The 27,580-nt window shown below is 38.2% G+C and overlaps 1 protein-coding gene across 1 annotated transcript in view; it reads left to right on the forward strand.

Moving 5' to 3' along the window:
- Positions 1–27,580, forward strand: part of Adam10 (ADAM metallopeptidase domain 10) — a 131,867-nt gene that overhangs the window by 71,810 nt on the left and 32,477 nt on the right. The window contains exons 5-9 of the mRNA NM_019254.1: positions 11,513–11,613; positions 14,749–14,901; positions 16,904–16,996; positions 18,758–18,941; positions 26,418–26,581. Coding sequence (NP_062127.1) covers positions 11,513–11,613; positions 14,749–14,901; positions 16,904–16,996; positions 18,758–18,941; positions 26,418–26,581 — 695 coding nt within the window. The remainder of the gene's footprint in view (positions 1–11,512; positions 11,614–14,748; positions 14,902–16,903; positions 16,997–18,757; positions 18,942–26,417; positions 26,582–27,580) is intronic.

Here is a 27,580-nt window from a genome sequence, read left to right on the forward strand (position 1 = left end):
GGAGCTCTAAGTGGATCTTTGTTTGAAACTGGCTAATGTTCTCCACTCATTGCTCATTCTTTTGAAAGAATCACTGTTTGGCCTTTTCAGGGAACTGCAGTGCATCCTATGATTTTGCATCTCAATGAGGGCTTATTCATTAGTTGAACAAAGGCTTTTTCTAGAAATGGGGATTACATTGTCAGTAATTTTACAGAGAAAATGTCATTGTTCCTTTTTGGGGGGTGGTGGTGGTGGTGGTTAATGTGGTGGCCAGGGGAAATAGTCTCTTAGAAAGTTTGGAAGTATATAGAAAAAAATTTATACTTGGCCTTTTTTCTTTTTCTGTCATGAGAATTTTGTGCTCACAGAATTTGAAACAAAATAATGTTTTGTTGCCTTGGAATTTTTTTCTTACCCTAACAGTTTTTCAGAATAATTTTTGTCTTTAACTTATGCACAATATAATTTACAAAGAGAAAAAACACTATTTGTTTAAACACTAATTTTAGTTTTTTAAATTACAGTATAAGTAAATAAATAATACTTTTATTCTTCAATCCTATATGCATTGATAACATTAGAAAGTTTGTCTTTTGACAAAAGTCTTTAAAGATTATAATGGTTATACTTTTTCATTGATTATTGAGGTCACTTGCGCAGTTTGAGCAGTTTGTAGGGTCAGTCTTATGACCTGTGCTACTTGCTGTACAACAGGAGGTCTCTCTGATGCTGGCTGTGTATGAGAGAGACACTGAAAACGGACTGTGGAGTGGAGTGGAGGTTTCCAGGTTATGTCAGGGCTTACGGTCATGAGAAAGTCCTGGTTACCAGAGCTATGGGCAAAGAGTTGAATTTAAAAGGGATTTTTTTGGGAGTCAAGGGAGTCGGCTAGGGGACAAGGGGATTCAGGGTAAATGCCGTGAGTAATTATGCTCCCTGATGGCATATAACTGAATGAGCAGGAGGAAACTGCCCTATAGTAGTGCACAGGTTTGTAGCAGAGGATGGCCTTGTTGGGCGCCAATGGAAGGAGAAGTCCTTGGTCCTGCCAAGGCCAGAACACCCCCCCCCACCCTCCACTGGGGAATGTCAGGGCAGGGAGGTCAGAAGGGGTGGATGGTTGGGTGGGGGAACACCCTCATAGAAACAGGGGGAAGTGGGAGGGGATAGGATGGTTTTGGATGGGAAACCTGGAAATGTAAATAAAAAATTATCCAAAAAATTTTTTTTTACAAAAAAAATTAGTGCACAGGATGATAGGCACTGGTGAATTAAAAGATTTATTGTTTTTGAATGGCTGTTGGGTCTATCTAGAGGGATTGTATAGATAATAATGGTGGACAGAAGATAGGATGCTGATGATGTAAAGAGGTTATCAGTAATTAGAAGTCCAAAAGTAGACTTGTGGACTAGAGAAACGATCTAAATATACTAGAGGAATCACCAACAGGAATGGTGTAGTTTCAAAGAATTGTGATGGACGATGTGAGAGTGAGTTAAGAACTAAAAATAAATAGTGGGAAGTGACTTCAAATTCCTGTAGTATGTGGGAGAGTCACAGGTATAATCTAATGGCTATTTTAATTATCCAAGACAGAAAGTAGTAGATAGCCCTGAATACCTATTGAAATGAGAGGGGAAGACGATTATCTTTCTAACAATAGGTTGCTCTTGACTTCATGATGAAAGTGAAGATGCTCTTGACCTTTGCCAGATGATGGACTTTTGAGGAGCTGATTTATTAAAGACATTATTTTTCCTATTAATTAATTTATTTACTTTACATCCTGTCTCCTCCCAATCCCGCACTCACAGGCCCTTCCCCTGTCCCTCTATCCCGCTCTGAGAAACGGGGAGGTCCTCCTTGTTTCCAACCTACCCTGGCACCTCAAGTCACTGCAGGACTAGCTATATCCTCTCCCACTGAGGCCAGACAAGACAGCCCAGAGAGGGGAACAGGATCCATAGACAGGCAACAGAGTCAGGGTAAGCCCCCACCTCCTGTTGTTAAACACACAACTCGTGATTATAGATAGTTGTAGTCGTTTTACAGGGTAGTAGGGGCATGGCAATTTTATTACTAATTCTAGGCTGTCTTTCAACTGTGAGGAGTGACAACCTGTTAGATATTAGTTCTGATATGTTTCTACTGACTTTCTCTCAATTCCTGCTGGCGGTAGCTCATATAGGCAATATGATATCCTCTGAACACTGACACATATTGACTACTGTATGAAGACTAGAAATCCACTCTAATATCAAGTATATGTAATTGCACGTGTTACAAATAGATGTGTTTATTAGCGTATTAACTCAAATCTTTGATCAATAAAGAAGGAAGTAAAATACCCAGTAAATATTATTTGCTAGGTCATTTTAGGATTAATGATGAAATACCAAGCCTGCATCCATAACAATGTATTGATAAAAACTAATGCTGATCCTAATCTCAGATGACACAGTACCAAGCACTGAAATATCCCTAAAGTTCAAAATCCTTAAAGTCTAAAGTAGCAAAAATTTATAAACAATGCATAATAATGTATAGAGGGGTAGTTGTAATTACTTTAGGGGGCTGAGGTACGGGAGTCCAGTTCAAGAGTTTGAGGCCAGCCTATGCAGTGTGGCAAGGCCCTGCCACTCCCCTCCAAAACCTCACCACTCCAAAAGATTAAAGTCCCAAATGTTGATGTCCTAAAAGATGAAATTTCCAAAACAAAAATTCTCTACTGTGTGTGTGTAAAGTGAGCTATGTGTGAGGAGTAGAAAGGCAAATTCTAGGTAAGGGATTGGTCTCGCCATATGGCAGCCCAAAGGTTTCATTTTAAAACTGCTTTTCAGATTGGACATTACACTACCTGAGGACCCAGTTATACCTCTCCTGGGCATATACCCAAAAGATGCTCCAACATACAACAAAGACACATGCTCCACTATGTTCATAGCAGCCTTAGTTATAATAGCCAGAAGCTGGAAAGAATCCAGATGCCCTTCATCAGAGGAATGGATTCAAAAAATGTGATACATCTACACAATGGAGTACTACTCAGCTATCAAAAACAGTGACTTCATGAAATTCATAGGCAAATGGAATGAACTAGAAAATATCATCGTGAGTGAGGTTACTCAGTCACAGAAAAACACACTTGGTATGCACTCATTGATAAGTGGATATTAGCCCAAAAGCTCCAATTACCCAAGATACACTCCACAGACCACAGGAAGCTCAAGAAGAAGGATGACCAAAATGCAGATGCTCTCACTCCTTCTTAAAAGGGGGAAAAATATATATAAATAGGAGGGGATATGGAAGCAAAGTTTAGAACAGCTACTCAAGGAATGGCCATTCAGAGCCTGCCCCACATGTGGCTCATATATATACAGCCACCAAAACCAGATAAGATTTGATGAAGCTAAAAAATGCATGCTGAAAGGGACTGGATATAGATCTCTCCTGAGAGACACATCCAGAGCATGTCTAATACAGAGGTCAATGTTAGCAGCAAAGCACCGAACTGAGAAAGGACTCCCTTGGGGGGAATTAGAGTAAGTATTGAAAGAGTTGAAGCGCAACCCCATAAAAACAACAATGCCAACCAACCAGAGCTTCCAGGGACTAAACCACTACCAAAGGACTATACATGGACTGACCCAGGGATCCAACTGCATATATAGCAGAGACTAACCTTGTTGGGGCACCAGTGGAAGGGGAAGCCCTTCCCAGTTTCCTGTCCATAAGCCCCATTCCCTCCCTTCCCCTTCCCCCATATGGGTATTCCTCCCATATATCCCCCTTAATGCCCCCCCCGCCATATTCCCCTGCACTGGGGGTTCAACCTTGGCAGGACCAAGGGCCCACTGGAGCCCCAACAAGGCTATTTTCTGCTACATACGCAGTTGTCATCCTTGTATTATTTATAATACTGAAAGTGAGAAATAGTTTTAGACTAGGTTCCATTTTGTTTTATGGAGTTTTGTGAGTTTGACTCCATGAAAATACATTATAAGCTGGGCATGGTGCTAAGTGTCTTTAATCTCAGCACCTAGGAGGCAGAAGAAATAGGCAGGTCTCTGTGAGCCCTAGGCCAACTTCTACATAGGAAGTTCTAGATAGGAAGTTCTAGATCAACCAGAGTAACATGTTAAGATCTTATCTCAAAACTGACAAAAGCTGTAGCAGTGCCTTAGGTGTAAAGTGTGTGTATGTGAGTGTGTGTTTGTGTGTGTGTATGTACACATCATTGAACTATCCTTAGTGAAGAATTTTTGTATTTTTGAGTGATAAGCTTCTTTTGAGAACTTGGCTATTTGGATAACTATATACTTAATTTCTCGTGTGGGACTAAACTACTACCTAAAGACTACACATGAGCAGACCCATGGCTCCAGCTGCATATATAGCAGAGGATGGCCTCGTTGGGTACCAAGCTCTTGGTTCTGATCCCCCAGTATAGGGGAATGTCAGTGCGTGGAGGCGGGAAGGGGTGGATGGATGGGTAGGGGACCACACTCATAGAAGAAAGGGTATGGGGATGGGATAGAGGGCTTATGGACAGGAAACTGGGAAAGGGGATAACATTTGAAATGTAAATAAAAATATCCAATTAAAAATATGTATTTTGTTGAACTGATCATTTCTACCCAACTCGGTTTTTTTATTAGCTATTTTTTATTTACATTTTAAATGTTATCCCTTTTCATGGTTTCTCATCCATAAAGCCCCTAACCCATCTCCATCCTTCTTCTATAAGGGCAGTCTCCCACCCATCCACCCAACTCTTCTCACATCTCCGCACTGACATTCCCCTACATTGGCTGGGGATAGGGGGAGGTCGAGCCTTGGCAGTACCAAGGGCTTCTCCTTCCATTGATGCCCAACAAGGCCATCCTCTGCTACATATGCAGCTGGAGCCATGGGTCTGTCCATGTGTACTCTTTGGATGGTGGTTTAGTCTCTGTGAGCTCTGATTGTTTGGTATTGTTGTTCTTACGGGGTTATAAACCCCTTAAGCTCCTTCAGTCCTTTCTCTAATGCCTCTAATGGGGACCCTGTTCTCAGTTCAATGGTTGCCTGCAAGTATTTGCCTCTGTATTTGTAATGCTCTGGCAGAGCCTCTCAGGAGACAGCTATATCAGGCTCCTGTCAGCAAGCATTTCTTAGCATCAGCAATATTGTCTGGGTTTGGTGGCTGTATGTTTATGGGCTGGATCCTGAGGTCTGGCAGTTTCTGTATGACCTTTCCTTCAGTCTCTGCTCCACGTTTTGTATCTGTATCTTCTTCGATGAATATTTTCATCCCCCCTTCTAAGAAGTACTGAAGCATCTGTTACTGAAGCATCCGATACTGAAGTCATCCTTCTTGAGCTTCATGTGGTCTGTGGATTGTATCTTGGGTAATTGGAGATTTTGGGCTAATATCCACTTATCAGTGAGTGCATACCATGTGTGTTTTTCTGTGATTGGGTTACCTCACTCAGGATATTTTCTAGTTCCATCCATTTGCCTATGAATTCCACGAAGTCATTGTTTTTGATAGTTGAGTAGTACTCCATTGTGTAAATGTACCACATTTTCTGTATCCATTCCTCTGTTGAAGGACATCTGGGTTCTTTTCAGCTTCTGGCTATTATAAATGAGACTGCTATGAACATAGTGGAGCATGTGTCTTTGTTGTATGTTGGAGCATCTTTTGGGTATATGTCCGGGAGTGGTATAGCTGGGTCCTCAGGGAATACTATGTCTAATTTTCTGAGGAAGCTCCAAACTGATTTCCAGAATGGTTATACCAGTCTGCAATCCCACCAGCAATGGAGGAGTATTCCTCTTTCTCCACATCCTCACCAGCATCTGCTGTCACCTGAGTTTTTAATCTTAGCCATTCTGACTGGTGTGAAATGGAATCTCAGGGTTGTTTTGGTTTGCATTTCCCCGGTGACTAAGGATGTTGAACATTTCTTTAGGTGCTTCTTAGCCATTTGATATTTCTCAGCTGAGAATTCTTTGCTTAGCTCCGTGCCCCATTTTTTAATAGGGTTATTTGATTCTCTGGAGAATAACTTCTTGAGTTCTTTGTATATTTTGGATATAAGCCCTCTATTGGATGTAGGATTGGTAAAGATCTTTTCCCAATCTGTAGGCCGTTTTGTCCTAATGGCAGTGTCCTTTGCCTTACAGAAGCTTTGCAGTTTATGAGGTCCCATTTGTTGATTCTTGATCTTAGAGCATGAGCCATTGGTGTTATGTTCAGGAAAATTTCCCCAGTGCCCACGTGTTGGAGGCTCTTCCCCAATTTCTCTTCTAATAATTTGAGTGTATCTGGCTTCATGTAGAGGTCCTTGATCCACTTGAACTTGAACTTTGTGCAGACGATAAGAGTGGATAGATTTGCATTCTTCTACATGCTGACCTCCAGTCAAACCAGGATCATTTGTTGAAAATGCTATCTTTTTTCCACTCCTTTGTCAAAGATCAAGTGACCATAGGCATGTGGGTTCATTTCTGGGTCTTCAATTCTATTCTGTTGATCTACCTGTCTGTCTCTGTACTAATACCATACAGTTTTTATCACTATTGCTCTGTAATACTGCTTGAGGTCAGGGATGGTGGTTCCTCCAGAAGTTCTTTTGTTATTGAGGATAGTTTTTGCTATCCTGGATATTTTGTTATTCCAAATGAACTTGCAAATTGCTCTTTCTAATTCTATGAAGAATTGAGTTGGAATTTTGATGGGAGCATTGAGTCTGTAGATTGCTTTTGGCAAACTGTCCATTTTTACTATATTAATCCTGCCAATCCATGAGCAATGGAGATCTTTCCATCTTCTGAGATCTTAAATTTCTTTCTTCAGAGACTTGAAGTTATTGTCATACAGATCTTTCACTTGCTTAGTTAGAGTCACACTGAGGTATTTTATATTATTTCTGACTATTGTGAAGGGTGTCATTTCTTTAATTTCTTTCTCAGCCTGTTTATCCTTTGAGTAGAGAAAGGGTACTGATTTGTTTGAGTTAATTTTATATTTACCCACTTTGCTGAAGTTGTTGCTGAAGGTTTAGGAATTTCTCTGATGTAACTTTTGGGGTCACTTAAGTATACTATCATGTCATCTGCAAATAGTGATATTTTGACCTCTTCTTTTCCGATCTGTATCCCCTTGATCTCCTTTTGTTGACTGATTGCTCTGGCTAGAACTTCAAGAACTATATTGAATAAGTAGGGAGAGAGTGGGCAGCCTTGTCTAGTCCCTGATTTTAGTGGGATTGCTTCAAGTTTCTCTCCATTTAGTTTAATGTTAGCTACTGGTTTGCTGTATATGGCTTTTACTATGTTTAGATATGGGCCTTGAATTCCTGACTTTCCAGGACTTTCAATAACAACAAAAATGACAGAAAGCCCACATCCACATGGAAGTTGAATCACACTCTACTCAATGACAACTTGCTCAAGGAAGAAATAAAGAAAGCAAAGTCTTTTTAGAATTTAATGAAAAGGCCCAAACTTATGGGACAAAATGAAAGTGCTAAGGGGAAAAGTCTTAGCTCTGAGTGCCTCCAAAATGAAACTGGAGAGAGCATACACTAGCAGCTTGGCAGCACACCTATAAGCTCTTGAACAAAAATAGGAGTAGACGGCAGGAAATAATCAAACTCAGGGCTCAAATCAACCAAGCATAAACAAAAAGAACTATACAAAGAATCAAGAAAACCAGGAGCTGGTTCTTTGAGAAAATCAACAAGATTGATAAACCCTTAGCCAGACAAACCAGAGGACACACAGAGAGTATTCAAATTAATAAAATCAGAAATGAAAACAGAGACAAAACATTAGAATCTGAGGAAATTAAAAAAAATGACCAGATTCTATTACAAAATCCTATCTTCAACAAAACTGGAAAATCTGGAGGAAATGGACAATTTTCTAGACAGATACCAGGTACCAAAGTTAAATCAGGATCAGATACACCATCTAAACAGTCCCATAAGTACTAAAGAAATAGAAGCAGTTACTAAAAGTCTCCCATCCAAAAAAGGTCTAGGATGAGATGGGTTTAGTGCAGAATTCTATTAGACCCTCATAGAAGACCTCATACTAATACTGTCCAAATTATTCCACAAAATAGAAACAGAAGGAACACTACCCAATTCGTCTGTGAAGCCACAATTAGGCTTATACCTAAACCACACAAAGACCCAGCGAAGAAAGAGAATGTCAGACCAATTTCCCTTATGAATATGGATACAAAGATACTCAATAAAATTCCTGCAAACCAAATCCAAGATCACATCAAAATGATCATCCATCATGATCAAGTAGGCTTCATCCCAGGGATGCAGGGATGGTTCAATATACAGAAATCCATCAGTGTAATCCACTATATAAACAAACTCAAAGAAAAAATCCACATGATCATCTCATTAGATACTGAGAAAGCATTTGACAAAATCCAACACCCCTTCATGATAAAAGTCTTGCCAAGATCAGGAGTACTCTTTTTTTTTCTTTTTAATTGCAGGTGGTATTGAGGTATAAAGAGAGGAGGGAGGCATTTGGGGAATGTTATTGTCAAACTTGCTGCAAGTGGTTCAATCGCAGAGGTTGTCTTTTGAAATTCTTATTTTCAGTAGTCATTTATTTGGGAGTAATATCATCTGTGTGGTCTTATGTCTGTTTACTCATTTGAGTGTAAGATCAGTTTTGAATGTGGCTGAGGGTGGGGGCTGGGAGGTGAGGATCTAACTACTTCAGAAACTTCATAATCCAAACTGTAAGCATAGTCCTTTGGAGGAGAGTGCCTCATTCAGTTCAGTAAAAATTGTATCAAATATTGAATATTTTTCCCTATTAAACGTATACTAGGGGGTTGGGGATTTAGCTCAGTGGTAGAGCGCTTGCCTAGCAAGCGCAAGGCCCTGGGTTCAGGCCCCAGCTCTGAAAAAAAAGAAAAAAAAAACCCAAAAAACAAAAAACATATATTAGCCTAAGGTAAATGTTAAAATGGGATCTTATTACATGAAATATTGACACTGTTCTTAGGAATTTATGTAGAGGAACCATGTACTGACTCAAAGGAAAAACACGAACGTGGCATACTAATTGAATAGTAATTTATTTGCTTCTCATCCTGGAACAGGAATTTAAAACTTTAAATACCACAGTTTATATGATAAACCATTTAGTATGTCAGTACTCGTAGAACTTTTGTTTTTCAGTTGCTTCTCTAGTCACCGCTGTCATAGTTACTTTTCTGTTGCTGTGAAGACTCCATGACCAAGGCAACTTACAGAAGAAAGAGATTATTGGGGGCTTACCATTTGAGGGTGAGTCCATGATCATGATTGCAGGGAGCATGGCAGCAGACAGGCAGGCATGTCTGGAGTAGTAGTTGAATGCTTACATGTTAAGACAACAACCATAAGGCAGAAAGAGCTAACTGGGTCTGATGTGGGCTTTTGAAACCTCAAAGCCCACCCTCTAGTGACATACCTCCTCCAATCAGGCCACACTTCCTAATCCTTTCCAAGTCAGTTCTACTGATTGTTAGATACCCATTAGTCCTGGGGAAAACCATTTCTCCTGCTCTTAGCATTCCTTAGTTGCTTATACTTCTTTGCCTAGGGACGGGGCATTGTAGGCTTTTCCCTGTCTACTTTGGCATGTCCATTGGTGTCATCATCCATATTCAGCTCATGTTTGGGCAGTCATGTTGGTGAGACCTTATGGATGTAGCTTCTGACATTTCTAGGAGACACAATCTCACAGCAGATTCCCAGATCTTCTTACTCTTACAATCCTTCTGCCTTCTCTTCTACAGTGTTCCCTGTGGGAGTGTTTTGTAGATAGAACCAGTGGGACTGGGCTTCAACTTTGCATTTTGATTGGTTGTGGTTTTCTGTAATGGTCTCTGTTGCAGAAAGAGGTTTCCTTGATGTGGGGTGAAGACTATACTTCTGGGTTGAAGGACAAATGTTTAGATTGTTGTTAGAAATTATGCTGGTTTATTTAGCAAAGTGGTAGTTGTAGAGTCTCCTCTAATCACTGTGAGTTCACTAGTACTGAGCAGTTAGCTAGGTTTCCAGTACTTGAAATGGTTTTCTTCTTCTTAAGCAAGTCTTAAACCCAGTTAGAGAGCTGTTGGATGGCTCCAACGTATGTGTGGTCCTACCACACTGTTAGCTCCTTGTCTCCTTAGTACCATGAAAACTAGTTCTTGAGGGAGGGGCATTTAGGTCAGTTCCAGTTCAGGGTATCCAGCCCTTGTTTCTGAAGTGCATTTGATTTTCAGCAATAGGGACTTTGTTTCCACCTCTGGGATCAACAAAGGGCGACAGCAATAGGCAGTATGTTTTGGGAATCTTTTGGACAACCTTGACCAACAACTCAAATCAACCTTTTCATGTCTGGTTTTGGGGGTTTTGTTTTATGGTTTTTGACTGTTGATGGGAACATTGTCAGCCCAGATGAGAAATTCACTAAAATTATTTAAGTACATTTATGTACAGAATTTTATGTATTATAAGTCTTTTCTTAAGGTAAATAATTAATAGCATGGTTCCTTATCATGCTATTATTCTGTTATCATACTATACCCTTTTCAGACATCCTTACTGTTATTTTACCTTCTTTCTCCTTCTAAAAGAGCTCATTTTTCTCCATTTTTCCTATCAGATCCTTCCCCTTAACAGTCTTTCCACCTTCTTCCTTAGGAGTCCTTCACTTTCGGAAAAGAGATTCCTGATCAGATCACTGTACCCTGCCACTCCCTCTCTATTGTTCCCTAACCCGCATCCTGGCAATGGTTCCATTTCACTTTCCTGGTTTCTACAGTTACTGCTCAAGTACTTTTCAGTGTGTACTGTCCTACCTGTGTCTTGGCATTTTATTTTGTAATTTCTCTTTAATTGTGGTTATTGGATTGGATTGTAAAGTTATTCATGAACTTAGTAAGAAAGACATGTTGAGAGAATGGAATAAGCACTTAAATGACTCATCTAAATTAAACAAAAACAGCTAAAAATTACAGTTTTAAGATGCTCTGTATATCCAAAATGGGAAAGTTAAGTCCAAAATAAAGAATGATTATGATTCTGTTTTTGACTTCAGAAGTTCACAGACAAAAAGCTAGATTTTTATCAAGGAATACACCTACTAGGGTTCAGGTCCCAACATGGTGTCTTTCTCATGAATATTCAGCAAACATTTATGGCCTTCATTAATTATCATAGTTAGTTTTTAAATTTTATTTCTATTTGGTGTGCATGTTGCCTGCATGCGTGCGTGTCTGTACCCTGTATCTGTGTCTGGTATTCACAGAAGGCATTGGATAGATCCCCTGGAACTGGAATCACAGTCAGTTGTAAGCTGCCATGTGGGTGCTGGGAATTGAAACTAACGTGTTCTAGAAGAGGCTGGAAGAAGAGGTTCATAACCACTGTACTGTCTCTCCAGTCCCAAATTAGGATCGGTAATTTTTATTGATAAGATGCTGGCTCTGTCTAAATGTGTAACGATGGTATTTCTCCTCTGTTTTAGACTATCCCCATAAATACGGCCCACAGGGGGGCTGTGCAGATCACTCCGTCTTTGAAAGGATGAGGAAATACCAAATGACTGGAGTAGAGGAAGGAACTCGGGTAAGGATTTCAGCATTCGCCAAGTTAAGAAACAGAATGAACCTGGGCCAGTGTTTCTTCCTTTTACACATATGTTCCGGGAGTTGTGAAATATTTATACCACTGTGAAATATTCTCATTTAGTACTTCAAGAGACCATGCACCTAACTTAGCAGTTAGTACAGTGGTGGTGATCACCTGTTTTAAAAGTCTTGAGTCTTTAGACAAACCAAGATGATTATTAACCCTAAATAAAAGCTCAGTGCTTTTGACATTTAATTACACATTGATCATTCCCTTTTTCCGTTTGATTTTTAAAACTTTTTCGTCACAAACATTCTATGCTAGATTACAATGCCCTCAGGTATTATAAATTTAAGTGTCTAGGGAAATGCTAGATAAACATTCCAGGAGAAAACAGGCTTTAAGAATATGTGAAGCTGCCCATGGTGGTGAACACCAGGCTAGAATCCCAGTATGGGGAGGCTGAGGCAGTCTAAAAGATAACGAATGTCTTCTCAGGTTCTTAAACTTTCTGTGAATAGTTAAAAGTATATTTGATTTGTTAACTTAAGGATTATATGGTTATCTCTAAGTTAACTTCTTCCTCTAAAACATAAGAATCTAGAAAGGCCGAAATGAACAATATACAAGATAAAAATATTTCAAATTCCCACCAATATTATATATACTTGGTTAATATCAAAGTAGACTTTAGGCAAGAAAAGATTAGTAAAATAAATGTTTTTTTTAAAGGTCTAGTTCCCTCATGTTGTAGCATTAAACTGAAACTTCAAAGTATATAAAGCAGGGCCTGGGGCTGTAGCGCCCTTGTTAAGGTATCTGTATTCCTAGCACTTGGAAGCACAGGCAAGAAGATCTGAACTTCAAGCTTGTCCTGAGCTCCACTTTGGATTTAAGGCCAGCCTTGCTATATGAGGCTTGTCTCTAAACAGAACAATGCAGCTAAAATTGAGTAACCAAAAAGGAGCAGTAGAAAGACTGTATGACAAGAGATTTTAGTTTACTTCTTAGAAAATAGACAAAGGATAAAGCCCAATAAAGATATGGAAATTCTGAATTATATGATTAATAAACTTGACCATTTAATTTATGTTAACTTCTCTTTTTGTTTTTTTTTATGTTAACTTCTTAACTCAATAGTCTTTTTTATATTTGAGAATAATAGAAATTTTTACTCAAAAAATTTTTTTTGTATTGGAGCATTCAGACTTTCCTCCTGAAGTTTAAAAAAACAAACTGTATATACAACTTTAAGTATAGCTAAGATTAACATAAAATCATTTATGTACGAAGTAACATGATTGTAAATATAAATTATATAACACAAATTTGGGCCCATGAAGTACTTTTCAGTCACTTTCAAGCTGAACAGACTGGCACCTAGAAACCACCTAAATGAGTATCTTGAGGAAAATAGTATTAAAGACATGCTTCCTCCAAATGTACTGTTTTAGGGCTGTATTGATTTGTCCCTCTCCCATGACTGGGGATTGAATAGGGCTCATTCATGCTAGCCAGCTCTCTAACCCGGAACTATATCACTAGCCCAGTAGAATTTGTCTTTTGCCTATTATAGCATTTAAAATTTTTTAAATTGTATATTTTAATGATATAGTCTTTATAATATATAGAATAAAATGATTATTCTAGGAAAGCAAATTAAAACATTCATTATCACACTATTGCACCTCTTTTGTGAACATAATACAGCATTTAAGTTTGTATAAATTGTCAAGGGAGAAGGAAAGCATAAAATGTGGATGTAAATTTGGAGTTGTAGCTTAAAACTTAAGTTCTGTGTGACTATCAAATTAGGTTTAAAATGATGTTTTTGATGTCTTAAACATTTTCAAGTGTTTGAATTCAGCAACAGTGGTAATTCATTAAAGAAATACTTTCTGCTAAATCTGCTAGCTGATAACAATATAGTGAAGAACACAACGTGGTTCCTCTTCAAAAGTGTATATTCTAGTTGTTGATGAGTGAGGGACATAAATTAAGCAAAAGATAATAACTGCAAGGTCCTACTGTATAAGGAAGACAGGTGCATGGCTCTGAGAAGTGATATATATAATGGCTGAACTAACAGTCTCTGTCTGAGGAAAGACACTAATGGTTCCAGAGAGAGCGCATAAGCGTGTATGAAGAATGGTGGGAGATAGGCAGGCTGTGTGCTGGGGAATCATAAAAGGCGTCTGCAGTTAGACCATAGAGAGTAAGTAGGCTTGGGTCATATAGACTCTTTTCTGGAAGCAACATGGAAAAAGAGTGTTTGGTTGGTAAATAAAGGCTGTGCAGTACTGATCTCTTACAGCATATAAAGAATTGAGAGCTTTGTTTCTAGAGTAATAAGAACTCACTGAAATATATTATTCAGGTGAATAAAAACATTTTCATCTTTGCAAAGATGAGAGTATGAAAACCAGTTCAAAGTCCAGCTTTAGTGAAGTGGCTGAGCCAGAGAAAATGCCTGTAGGAGATGAATTTGCTAAGACCAGGTCATAGGTGGGAATGAAAAGATGATACTAAATTACTATGCATGGTTATTAAGACTTGCTTTACATTTAAATGAATGTGTTTTATACACTTTGAAAATGTTTAAAGATGAAGGAATTGTTTGTATGTTATCCATGTGGGGAATATTATATAGACAAAAGTATTGTTTTTAAGTAAATTCTAAATATTACAAAATGTAAGCGACGTGATATTTGTACATATTTATTGATTTGGTGCACGCGTAGTACATGATGATCAGAGTCCTCAGCATTTCCACTTCCTTAGGTGGAACTGTGTGTGTGTGTGTGTGTGTGTGTGTGTGTGTGTGTGTGTTCTTAATCTCTTTGGGAGTTTGTCATTGGCTGTAGTAGAACATAGTTGCCCTGCTAAGCCATAGAACACCAGAGCATGGTGGTCCTCCGTTTCTAGCTTTTGGTGTCCACTGGCCACCCCACACTCCTTACCTTTTTTCTTACTTCTAATGGCCCTTTTATACTATGAGGTATTTTCTAGTGACTTTAGAACTACTTGGGGTATTGCAAAGCTTTGTGATTTAAAATTGTTTAACATGTGTTCTTAACTATAAAACTATAATTATAAAACAAGCTAATTATCAGAAATGACTCTGACATACAGGCACATTCAGAGGAGCATGCTGCTAGTATGGGTCCTGAGCTCCTGAGGAAAAAGCGCACAACTCTGGCTGAGAGAAATACTTGTCAGCTCTATATCCAGACAGATCACCTGTTCTTTAAATACTATGGAACACGAGAAGCTGTGATTGCTCAGGTACTAAAGTTACTCACTGTGTGATGCCTTTCTCCCATTGTTTTGTTATGTAGTGTATTATTGTTTCAGTTGTGCCACAGGAAAGTCTGTAAACAGTGCAGAGGAGAGGGAAAGAACAGTTTAGATTCTGGGTTGCCAATCAGAAGAGAGATAAAGGAAACAATTTTTAAAGTTGTAAGTAACATTGAAACTTAGTGTTTTGGACTTGGGCCTAGTGACTTGCGTGGTGAACAAGTATGAAACTTTGAAAACTGTTCCATTTTTTGTTTGGATTTTGCAAGAGAAAACAGGAATTTTTTAAATTAGAAGTATATAATTTCTGCTTTGTGTCTCATTGTACTTAGCATTTTCCAAGTAAAATTATTATTTATATTTGTCCCTCACATTCCCTGCTGAGAACAAGTTCTTTGAGGCCTAGAATGGTTTGAACTCAACTTTATTCTTAGGCTGTCCTGGAAGTCATGGTAATCCTTCTGTTTCAGCCTCCTAAGAGTGCTGGGATTACAGGTTTGCTCTACCTGTATGAAAATCTTTATGAAAATAGAATATTTTAGGGTACCCTTTAAAATGTCTTTTTATGTTGAAGAACCTAGGGAAAGTTGTTAAATGTATTTTTGACCAAGGATTTGAGCTTGAGAAGAAGGAAGTGCTGTGGTGTAGATGATGATTATGTTCTGGTGGTAGGGATAGACATTTTAAAAGATGTGAGAAATAGAAAGGATTGAGTAAGCTATAATTTGGGGATAATGGAGAACAGTGAGCATATTTAAAGGGCAGGGAAGAACCTTGAAGAGAGACAGTATAATAGAGGCACATGGGTAATGTTAAATAGCCACAGTGTCTTTTGAAGAGAAAGTGTTCTTGGACATTCATTAAGGAGTAGGGTAGCCCTAAGTTACCCTTTAAGGAGGAGTCACATCTCTGAAGGAGATAGGGAGTTTAGAGGGAAAGAGGAAAGCTAAAGGTACAGAGGGAGGGACTCCAAGTAAAGCAAGGGATGTAATCATGCCTGCAGAAATGTCTGAATTACCACAGATGTGCGTGGAGCAGAAACAGTGGGGAAACTGGGCTAAGCCTTGGGAGCAGCTGAGGCCAGGCACGTGAGTTCAGGATGGACCCTTCAGCACTGCTGTCCTACTCCTTGGAGTGTTTGTCAGTGTAGACTGCTTTTGAAATATTCTCATTAATGCTACTTCTTGACCGACTTCTGTGTCTTCTCAACAAGTTTTGAAGTCACACATACATATTTCCACCTAGGTGGAAGCCAGTGTGTTCTTTTGTGGATGAAGTTGGAAGGTCGCATGTAGAGTGGTTAGAGCCAATGCTTAGTTGGGAGTCAGCTAAGTAAACAAACACCTCTTGTGTTCTTTCACTAAGTTTATTTCTTTTTAGAATTTAAATAGATATAACCATTTTTATTTTATATTCAGATTATCTCCTTTCTGTATACTTCATCACAGTAAAACTCTATTAATTTATAGAGACCTTCTCTATTTCATTTATTAGTTTATCTCTGACCTTTGAAACAGTGCCTAGTTGTAGAAAGTAATCAGAGTTTTTGGAATTCATGTCAGTGCAGCAACAGAAGGGCTATTGTTGAGGATGGAATGCATGCCCTGAGACTGATAGATCTTTGTAGAAGGTGTTTGAGTCTTAAGGACTAATAAAGACATTCCAGGCATTAAGGTCAGCAGTGTGTGAAAAGCAGAGGGAATGGGACTTTGCAAGCTGGATTGATGAAGTTTTTAATAGGGCTGATGTAGGGGTACACTTTCTGATTGATTCATTGGTTGATTGATTAGCCAGAGCCTGGGAAAGACAAGAGTATCCATTCTCTGCCCTAGCTCACTCATCTTTTCCATTCATTCAACATATGGCGTACATATTTTAAAATTTAAATGTGCAGCATAAATGACTCTTGATGTTACAAAGAGAAATTAATAGTCTTTTTCATATTTTAGCATTGCCCCTAAAATATTTTGTTCTCTATTTTAATTACTAGATATCCAGTCATGTTAAAGCAATTGATACAATTTACCAGACTACAGACTTCTCCGGAATCCGTAACATCAGCTTTATGGTGAAACGCATAAGAGTAAGGAACTTTATTAAAGACATTTTAAAAAGTATTAAGGGGGCTGGGTCAACAGTTAAAGGCACTCATGTTCTTCCAAAGGACTTGGGTTTGGTTAACACTCATATGATGGCTCACAACAGTCTGTAACTCCTTCCAGAGGATCTAATGCCGTTTTCTGGTACCCATGGACACTTGCATGCTTGCGATTTATTTACATACATGAAGGCAAAACACACATAAAATAAAAATGATTAAATCTTAAGGTTAAAAAATTAGTAAAGATCAAGTTAACATAAAAGAAAGAAAATACTTGCTTTTTACTTTATCTTTAGAGCGGAGAGAGGCTAATCTCTGAAGCTCATTGGCTAGGCTTGCTAGCTAATTTAATGAGCCCCAGGTTTAAGGAGCATCCGTGTCTCAAAAATGAAGTGGAGATTATTAAAGGAAGACACCAGGGTCAACCTTTGACTTCCATACAAACATGCTTGCATTCACATGCATATAACACATGAGCATATACACATACCACTACAAGAATCAAATCGACCAGGCCTTAATTGTGACTACAGTCGAGGTAAAACAGTATTGTTTTTTTGTCTGATACTCATTGTCCTCCCCCTGCCCCCCAGAACACATTACTAGTTTCTTAAGGTTTGCTTTGTGTATGTTGTTTTGGGTGTCCCCTACTTGTTATTCTAGGGCTGAGGAAATAAATACAGTGCTTAAATAAAATTAAAATTTGGAGAAACACTTACTATTATAATCTTGAAACTTCACAGCTTAGAATGTTATATATCAGATTTGAGAAGTCCTCCAAGAAAGCTCAAAATTTGACCATGAAATCCTTTTTTGTGGTAAAATCACTTGTAACTCTCAAAACTGTTGAACAGAACTACAGGGTACTGGTTGCAATTTCTTGACATTTCTGTTATAATGGCTATAACTAAAAACTGAACCTAAATTTTAGCTACATTAAAAACAGGTAGTTAATATTTAAGTAGTACTGTTTTAAATGAAAATTACAATCTCAGTTACAATCTTTGAAGCTGTCATATTTTTTATTGATACAAATATGTCTTCAGAGTACCAATCATTTACTAAACTCTATGTTTCTCCCAAAGCTGTAAAAGTCTGTTGTTAACTGTTCTTCAGATTATAAAGGAGGGACTAAGCCAAGTATCAGATAAAAGATCTGCAGTAACTTAACTTAAACAGTACGAGAAGGGAGGTGAAAGTAGAATTCAAAATTCTTGTGTATATCCAAGAAAACAATGGATCAAATAGTTAGTTAGGGTTAACTTACCTGCTATCAAGGCAAGAGGACCAGGAGAATCTGGTAAACTGAGCCTTGCATTCATACTTAGTTCTAGTTGTAAGCTGATGATAGGTTTTATGTCTTTGCACTGGTCCCATTCTTAGAGCTCCCATAAAGCCTGCTCCGGCACCTGAGTTTGAGAAGCCACACATCCTTTATCAGAACTGGTAGAGGCACAGTGTCTTCTCTACATGCTCCTGCTCAGGAATCTGGCATATCCTTGCTGAGACATTTAATAGCATCAGCTCCACTCTTTTTGCCCTGCTCTCTTTTTGTTCTTTTTATCTGTGTGTTTATGGTTTCTACAGTCGGTTCAGGGCTGTGTGCAGGGAGAACATCTCTGGAACGCAGGAGAATTTTGTCCAGGTCTGTGGAGGGGCTGGGTAAAGAACAGGTAGCAATACTCATTTATTAATTTCCATTTATTAATTTATTTATTAATCATCCATTGTTTTTGATTTTAGATCAATACAACATCTGATGAAAAAGATCCTACAAATCCTTTCCGTTTCCCAAATATTGGTGTGGAGAAGTTCCTGGAGTTGAATTCTGAGCAGAATCATGATGACTACTGCTTGGCCTATGTCTTCACGGACCGGGATTTTGATGATGGTGTTCTTGGTCTGGCATGGGTTGGAGCACCTTCAGGTAGATTGTGTAACAATGTCTTAATACTTGAAAGAAAAAGCAAGTTTGGGGGAAGATTGAGTTTTACTAAGTATAGGAGAAAACAATGCCTGTACAGAAATTTATTCATATAACCTGGGTTAAGACTAGATGCATAATATAAAGCAAATGGCAGAATAGATGAAGCAGCCTTTTATTTTGAAAGGAATGTAAGAGTTGGCCTGTGGTGCACACACCAACAATCGCGGCTCTCATGCTGAGTCAGGAGGTAAGGTAAATTTAAAGCCATCCTGGACCGTGTATAGGGAGACACTATCTCAAGTAACTAAGCAAATAAATAAGTAAAAGTTTAAAAAGAAAAGAGAAGTTTGGGAAGTACCTTGATTTTGGGATTTCCAGAAGCTAACACTTTTGTGGGAAGAAGTAGTATGTGTGACACCATAAAAGGGAAACCTAAGTTTTCCCACAAAAGCTAAATGCTAAATGCTAAATTCTACTATATTTCCCTGCCTGCTCCTTGGAATGGGGCCTGAGAGTCAAGAGGGGAAAATGGTTTTTGCTTTGTCAAAAGGGGTAAAAAAACCAACAAACAACAACAACAACAACAACAACATTCTTATGTTCTGCAGTGAGAGAAAGAAACTCTGGCCAGGAGCAGCAGGTAGAAAGAAAGAAAACATATCTTCATTTGCTTTCTTCTGGCCTTTATTTTAACAGCAAAGATGTACTACCTGGAAGGCAATCTAGGCAGCAGCATAAGTGCCACACAGCTCTGTGGGCATCATCTAAGCTCACTGTGGGGATGGTATCCAACACTGAGAAGGCTGAGATGAGCCGTCCCCTTCCCATTACAGTGGGTTTGAGGGAACTGTTGGCAGATTCAGATCAGTCACTGAAAGATAGGTAGAAGGGAGCTCAGATTCTTTGGATATGAGTGTGGCTGTGTGGAGTGTGAGTTGTGCATAAACTTTGGAGTCATAAGCAATGATTTCTCATCTGATGCCTCATTTCTATTCACAAATTGACCCTTCTTTACCTGGTATAAAGCATAGTTTTCTCATTGTTTGGTTTATTCTATGGTTTATTCTATATATTCTATGTTTTTAAATAGTATATTTCATTTTACATTTCTTGCTTTTTTTAAAGAAGCCAACGGTAAACACCCATATTTTTATTTTCAAGGCTTTCCTTTTCTTTTTCCCCATGTCATAAAGTGCACTTGACTGCTGTGTCTCTTAGGTACAGATGTCTGCCATGGACTGCTTCTCTTACCTGGTGCTATGTCAGTCTGTCTGTGCCTAGTCCTCTTTTCATGCTTCTTGCATTGTCGCAAGTTGTTCAGCTCTCTCCTTCCCAGGATGTTTCAGGTTTTATAAATTTCTTCTCTTTCCCCTGAAATAGCTGGACATTTTTCCCCACAAGATTAATGATTCCTTTTTACTATTGATCAGTGAGTATTATAAAAGCTTGGGTATTTCTTTGGATCTCCCTTGCATATGTTCTAGATATTCTTGGGTAAGTTATTGTTCTCATCCTGGGGAATATAGCTAGCAGTGCCTGCCTCCCCCGGGACCTGTGAGAAATGTTCTGGTTCATAGGCTCCACCTTTGAATCAGGAACTCTTGTTCTGCATCTCAGCAGTCTTTGAACAAGCCTACCAAATGACATTGCAGCTCACTAAAGTGTGAGATTGAGAACCACCAAAACTATTTATGCCTCTGATGTTCACTCACCAAATACCCCCAGAGCAAGCACGACAATTTCCAAAATGACTGCTACCATTTTGCATTTTCATTTACAGACTATTGTTCATCAAAAATGCCTGGAATCCTGAGTCCTAAGATAGTCTTCACTACCTATTAGAGCTTGTCTCTAAAACAAAGGAATGGGGGGAGGTGGATACTTTGGGAACTTGGCCAAACTTTATTGAAATCTTTAGAGGCCTTCATGTCTTTTATATACATAACTGCTTAATTTCCTTTTAAATTCCTTTTTCTGTTTCTTTAGAATAGTTTTTAGAGTTAAAGAAAAACGAAGCAGATGCTATGGAGAGTCCCCTCCCCCCACTGGTTTTGAAGAACACTGTTTGGCTGGATTCTAGGATATCTTATGCTGAAGTCAGATGATTTTATGATCAAATGAGGCTGTGGGCTTAGGGACACTCAGCTTGTATGTCTAGATTTTGGGATATTTGAACCATTACTTTGTGATGCTGCTCATCTTGTTAACATGGTGCTGGGTAGAGTTTTAGGTTGAAAACAGTGTGACTTGTGGGCTCTTTTTTTTTTTTTTTTTTTTGGTTAGATTCTATGTATGAGAGAAGCAGGACTCTACTTTAGCCTATCAGGAGCAAAGAGAGACTGAGCAGTGAGAATGGAAAATATATGACTTTTTTTCCCAACCTTTATCCTCACTTCCCCCTTCTCTGTTCTTTTTCTTTCTGTGTTAGTAACTTTTTATTTCAGTTGTGAAATGTACTCTAACATGACTGTTAAATTTCCAACTCTGGGTCTTGGAAGGTTTTTTCCAAAAGCTGTTTTAGAGAGTATAGACAGATTAGAGGTCAGAGTGAGGGAAAGGAGTCTTTTCTCTCTTGACTCAGTTGCCTTAATATAGGGTTGTGCCTTGAAATAACACCAGCAGCTTTGTCCTCAGTACTGAGCTAATTTTGAGTTTGATAAACACTTTCTTTTATAAAGGATGTTACGTATGTAATCTGCTTGATTATTCCAGGGTAATGGTTTCTGCTCCCCAGTAGATTTTATATTTAATTGATTGCATTTCCTTCTTTCTTAAGAGAAGAAGGTGAACACGGGAACTGTGTTATACTTGAGCATTACTGTGTGGAGTCATTGTTAAAGTTCTGTGGGAATAGTAGTGGCACTAAGAGCCCTGAGCTCTTACCTGCTTTTTAAAATACATTCCAGTAAATTACTTTGCATCAAATAATTTGTGTTATAATTTTTCTTCTCTCCTTCCTTTGAGACTCCATCTTTCTGCTTATAAGTCTTAATTATGTTTGCTTTTATCTTGTTCATTTTAGATAACACTTTAGCTGACTTATTGAGTTTATAGTCTTTTAATATTTCTTTTTTTTTTTTTTTTTATTAACTTGAGTATTTCTTATATACATTTCGAGTGTTATTCCCTTTCCCGGTTTCCGGGCAAACATCCCCCTCCCCCCTCCCCTTCCTTATGGGTGTTCCCCTCCCAACCCTCCCCCCATTGCCGCCCTCCCCCCATAGACTAGTTCACTGGGGGTTCAGTCTTAGCAGGACCCAGAGCTTCCCCTTCCACTGGTGCTCTTACTAGGATATTCATTGCTACCTATGGGGTCAGAGTCCAGGGTCAGTCCATGTATAGTCTTTAGGTAGTGGCTTAGTCCCTGGAAGCTCTGGTTGCTTGGCATTGTTGTACTTTTGGGGTCTCGAGTCCCTTCAAGCTCTTCCAGTTCTTTCTCTGATTCCTTCAATAGGGGACCTATTCTCAGTTCAGTGGTTTGCTGCTGGCATTCGCCTCTATATTTGCTGTATTCTGGCTGTGTCTCTCAGGAGCGATCTACATCCGGCTCCTGTCGGTCTGCACTTCTTTGCTTCATCCATCTTGTCTAATTGGGTGGCTGTATATGTATGGGCCACATGTGGGGCAGGCTCTGAATGGGTGTTCGTTCAGTCTCTGTTTTAATCTTTGCCTCTCCCTTCCCTGCCAAGGGTATTCTTTTTCCTCATTTAAAGAAGGAGTGAAGCATTCACATTTTGATCATCCGTCTTGAGTTTCGTTTGTTCTAGGGATCTAGGGTAATTCAAGCATTTGGGCTAATAGCCACTTATCAATGAGTGCATACCATGTATGTCTTTCTGTGATTGGGTTAGCTCACTCAGGATGATATTTTCCAGTTCCAACCATTTGCCTACGAATTTCATAAACTCGTTGTTTTTGATAGCTGAGTAATATTCCATTGTGTAGATGTACCATATTTTCTGTATCCATTCCTCTGTTGAAGGGCATCTGGGTTCTTTCCATTTTCTGGCTATTATAAATAAGGCTGCGATGAACATAGTGGAGCACGTGTCTCTTTTATATGTTGAGGCATCTTTTGGGTATATGCCCAAGAGAGGTATAGCTGGATCCTCAGGCAGTTCAATGTCCAATTTTCTGAGGAACCTCCAGACTGATTTCCAGAATGGTTTTACCAGTCTGCAATCCCACCAACAATGGAGGAGTGTTCCTCTTTCTCCACATCCTCGCCAGCATCTGCTGTCACCTGAGTTTTTGATCTTAGCCAATCGCACTGGTGTGAGGTGAAATCTCAGGGTTGTTTTGATTTGCATTTCCCTTATGACTAAAGATGTTGAACATTTCTTTAGGTGTTTCTCCGCCATTCGGCATTCCTCAGCTGTGAATTCTTTGTTTAGCTCTGAACCCCATTTTTTAATAGGGTTATTTGTTTCCCTGCGGTCTAACTTCTTGAGTTCTTTGTATATTTTGGATATAAGGCCTCTATCTGTTGTAGGATTGGTAAAGATCTTTTCCCAATCTGTTGGTTGCCGTTTTGTCCTAACCACAGTGTAATCTTTCATTTTTTGGTTTAATTAATCTTCATTAATTCTTATCCTGTTTTATAATTTGCCCTAAATTTAATTCATTAAATTCTGAAGTTATTTTACTATTCAAAAATATGATAGATATTTTGTTATGGTGTGGTTAATTATCACAAAATATGTATGTAGATTATTTATGGTTGTCTTTTTTGCTGACCCAATTGATGCAGGAAAATCAATGAGGGTTGAAGTATCTTTAATAGTAACTTTCTGGCCTTTATGTCTTTTGCTGTTTTGTTTTTGAATAATCTCTTCTTTTACTTTTGTGTTGGAATTAGGACACCATGTATACTAAAGATTCTCTAGTTTTCTTCTTTCTTAGTACTTTCCTTTATTTGAAATTTTTTTTTAGGTGCCTTTGATCAAGAAAATCATATCTACCCGTTGAACTGAGTTTACCTGGAGATTCCCACTTAAAATTATGTTCTGCCTACAGTGGAGCCATCAGAAAAGAGTCTGGTTCTATTCAAAGATGCACAGGGGGTGTGGCCCAGTGGCAGGCACAGGCTTAGCACATACAAGGCCTAGTGTTTGATCAGCACCCGGTGAGAAAGTCAAAACAGAACACTCTACAGTGAAGAAACTATACAGTTTTCTTCAGTGGTAAACAGATAACCTGTTATCATTTTGATTGTCATCATGATGATTTTATAACAAAGTACATTTTGTTTTGAGTAAAAGGGCTCACTGTAGACAGGTAAGCTTGACTTTGTGTTGAGCTTGGGGCTTTCTTGTTGCAGGTTCCCAAGCATTAGTTCTAGGGTTACAGAAAGTCTAGGTTAGATAGCCATCAACTTCATTCAGTTTCATTTCATTTGCTGAACCTCTTTAACACACTCTGAAATATATTTCTCTGGCTTGTTCAGGTATGTTCTGACCTGTATTAACCAGTCTCAGTGTTAATCAGTTTCACTTCTCATTAATCACAAGTTTGGTTCTCTGATAACTCTGCAGCAAACACTGGCATGCTGTAGTTACTGAGCTCGAGTTACAGTCAGCTTACTGAGTCGTCCTGTCACTGACTTTCTCGTATATCAAAACTAGTTGTAGTATTTAAAAACTATAATTTATAAAATAAAATTTAGTAAATTTTTCATGTGGTTTGAGTTGTTCCAATTTATGTATTAAGTCTGTGATTATATTAAACTTAAGACTCAGAGGAGTTATTTAGGAGGTTAAGCAATATGCATATCACAGAGACTATGTTTAAGAAGAGTATTCTCAAACATATATGATCTTGCTAAGTTAGCTAGACTTAAATACATAAATATGTCAGAATTTTTTAATGTGCCATTTAATCTTTTTTTTTAACTTCTAAAGATGTACATTGGAGTTTTCTATGCCTAGATCAAGTTTGAAAGGACTTACTTTGGATGTTTCATATGACAAATCTTTACTAAGGCAGGATATTAATTTACTATTTTTGCAAAGTTAACATGTGGTTGTATAATTGTTACAGAATACTTACTCATAGTTTTAATTTCCTAGTTCCTACAATGATGTCACCTTCAGAAAAAGATAAATATTCATAAATCAATATCTATTTTCTTTATTGTTTTCTGTTCAGGAAAGAGAGACCATTTGAAGACTTGTGGGCTAAATCTGCTCTTGGCTCAGTCTTCATTTCAATTTTTCACAAAGTTCATTGTGATTTTAGCTTGCTAAATCATAAAATTAATTAAAAGAATTGGGAGTCTGAGATCAAGAAGATGGCAAATGCGGGGAAGTGAGCACAGGTGGACCCTCTCAGACACAAGACAAACACGAGGAGAGGTCACTCTTGTCAGTGCAGGGATCGATGAGCTGGTTGAGTTGATTTTCTTATTTGTCTCTTATTAATTTTGTGTAACTGCCGTTGGCTGGGATTTGTTATCATTTTGATCTTGAACTCCAAAGTTCTTTTTAATGAAAAGACAAACTACAAAATAGGTTACTATGCTTACTTCAAGTAATTTTTTTTATTCTGTAGTTTATTTTTTTACAGTCCAGTCTTTATCCCCCTCCTGTTCCACCCTTTGACTGTTCCTCATCCCCTACCTCCTCCCCTGTCTCCAAGAGGATGCCCTGCCACACTCCCACCCTAGCAGACCTCCCCACTCCCTGTGACCTCAGTAATGTCTTTTAAATTTTGAAAATGATTTCAGGGCACATCAAAATCACAATTCAGGGTTTGTTTTGTTTTGTTTTGTTTTGTTTTGTTTTGTTTTGTTTTGTTTTGTTTTGTTTTAAGTTTCACAGCTGCTGAAGAGTTGTGTGAATAGTGCAGTGAACACCAGGCCAACCAGATGCTCATATTCTCCCATATTTGCTTTCCTGTTCTTTTTTCTTCCCACCTTCTCTCCACCCTTCTTTTTTCCCGTCTTTAGTCCTTCAGTCCATGTCACTTCGTGTCTCACTGACAGATGAGTGATACAGTGCATTCCAGGACTGTGGGCACATGATGATGCCCATCAAACTCTGCAGAAGTTTCTTTTGCAGAATGTAAAACATTGAGGATATTTTAACTTAAATTTAATTTGTAAGTTCTCCCTTTAAAAGATGAAGGGGTATAAGCTTTGGTTTAGTGTAAATGTGGACTTACTCAAGTTTAAAAGAAATAGAAATGTTTTGCTATGTTAATGGCAGAAAAATTGACTTTTTGATGCTAAAAAATATGTAAAGATTGTGTACTAAATCCTCGGGTTTCTTTGCAGGGACCATTAATGTTTTAAATGATTTTAAGATCTTGAACTAATTGGAGTATTTGAATCATTTAGGTACATTTAGTCATTGAATCGAAAAATATAAATGTTTAAGTTCCATGTAATGATTTTAATTATTGTTTGCATGTTTTTGGTATGGGAATAGATAACTAATTTAGTTTCTTTTATTATTATTATTTTAAAATCTGAATTAGGAAGCTCTGGAGGAATATGTGAGAAAAGCAAGTTGTATTCAGATGGCAAGAAGAAGTCATTGAACACGGGCATCATTACTGTTCAGAACTATGGCTCTCACGTGCCTCCCAAAGTCTCTCATATTACTTTTGCTCATGAAGTTGGACATAACTTTGGATCTCCAGTGAGTACTGCCTAATTATTAAAAATGTAAAGCAATTAGTTTGACTTTTATCTTCAGCGATACTTTGCAGTACAACAATGAACACATGAGTGTGGAGTGTTAGTACGCCAGCGCATGGTGATGTAACGACCATACTGGAAGTAAGGAGAATTCTGTGAAAGCCCAGAATCTTATTTAGCTTCTTTCTGGGAGGGTAGTTTTGAGATACAGTCTCATGTAGCCCAGGCAGTCTTGAGTTCCTGACCCTCCTATCCCTATCCCTGCTTCCCAAGTTCTAGGTGAATATCTGTATACCCCAACCATGTCTCACTCAGTCTGGCTTGTTTATACAGAAGGTGATCTGTCTATATTTGCTGTTTATGAAACAGTTACCATCATATAATACACTCAAATATATTTTGAATGAGTCTCCTTTTAAGTAATCTTATAAATTGTAATAGCTTTTTGGCTTTTGTTTCTATTAAAGCAATGTTGTGATTTACTTGAATATTTTTTTTACTATATAAATAGATTAATATTTTATACTTTCTTAACTCTGACACACAGAAGAAAGAATAGCATAGCAGGCCATGTTCTTTATTTTTCAGTTCTTCAAATCTTCAAATATGGAAAGCCATTCTTGGCTTAGGCTATGTAATAGCAGCTTGTGTGTAATGTGGGTTCATTTGCTGATCCCTGAGTTGGTTGGTAATTATCATGATTTTGCATTGTCTGCTTTTTGTGTTCCTTTCTTTTCTTTGTTAAGATGTTTAAATTTACAGGCTTTAGAAGAAAGGCTTCATATGAAACCACATTGTGTTTATTACACTTATAGCAGCTGTCTTTGGTATTCTGCAATACTTGGGTTCATTCTAATGATTTTAAAGTGATCAAATAAACATCAATTCAACCCAGAAATAGAAACTAGTAAAAGATTTTATCTGCTTTTAATGGAGCTTATCAAGTATGTGTTTGGGAAAATTCTACTTGAAAACTATAAATTCATCTTACTTGAACCAT

This window comes from Rattus norvegicus, chromosome 8, assembly GCF_036323735.1.
Source record: "Rattus norvegicus strain BN/NHsdMcwi chromosome 8, GRCr8, whole genome shotgun sequence".
NCBI lineage: Eukaryota > Metazoa > Chordata > Mammalia > Rodentia > Muridae > Rattus > Rattus norvegicus.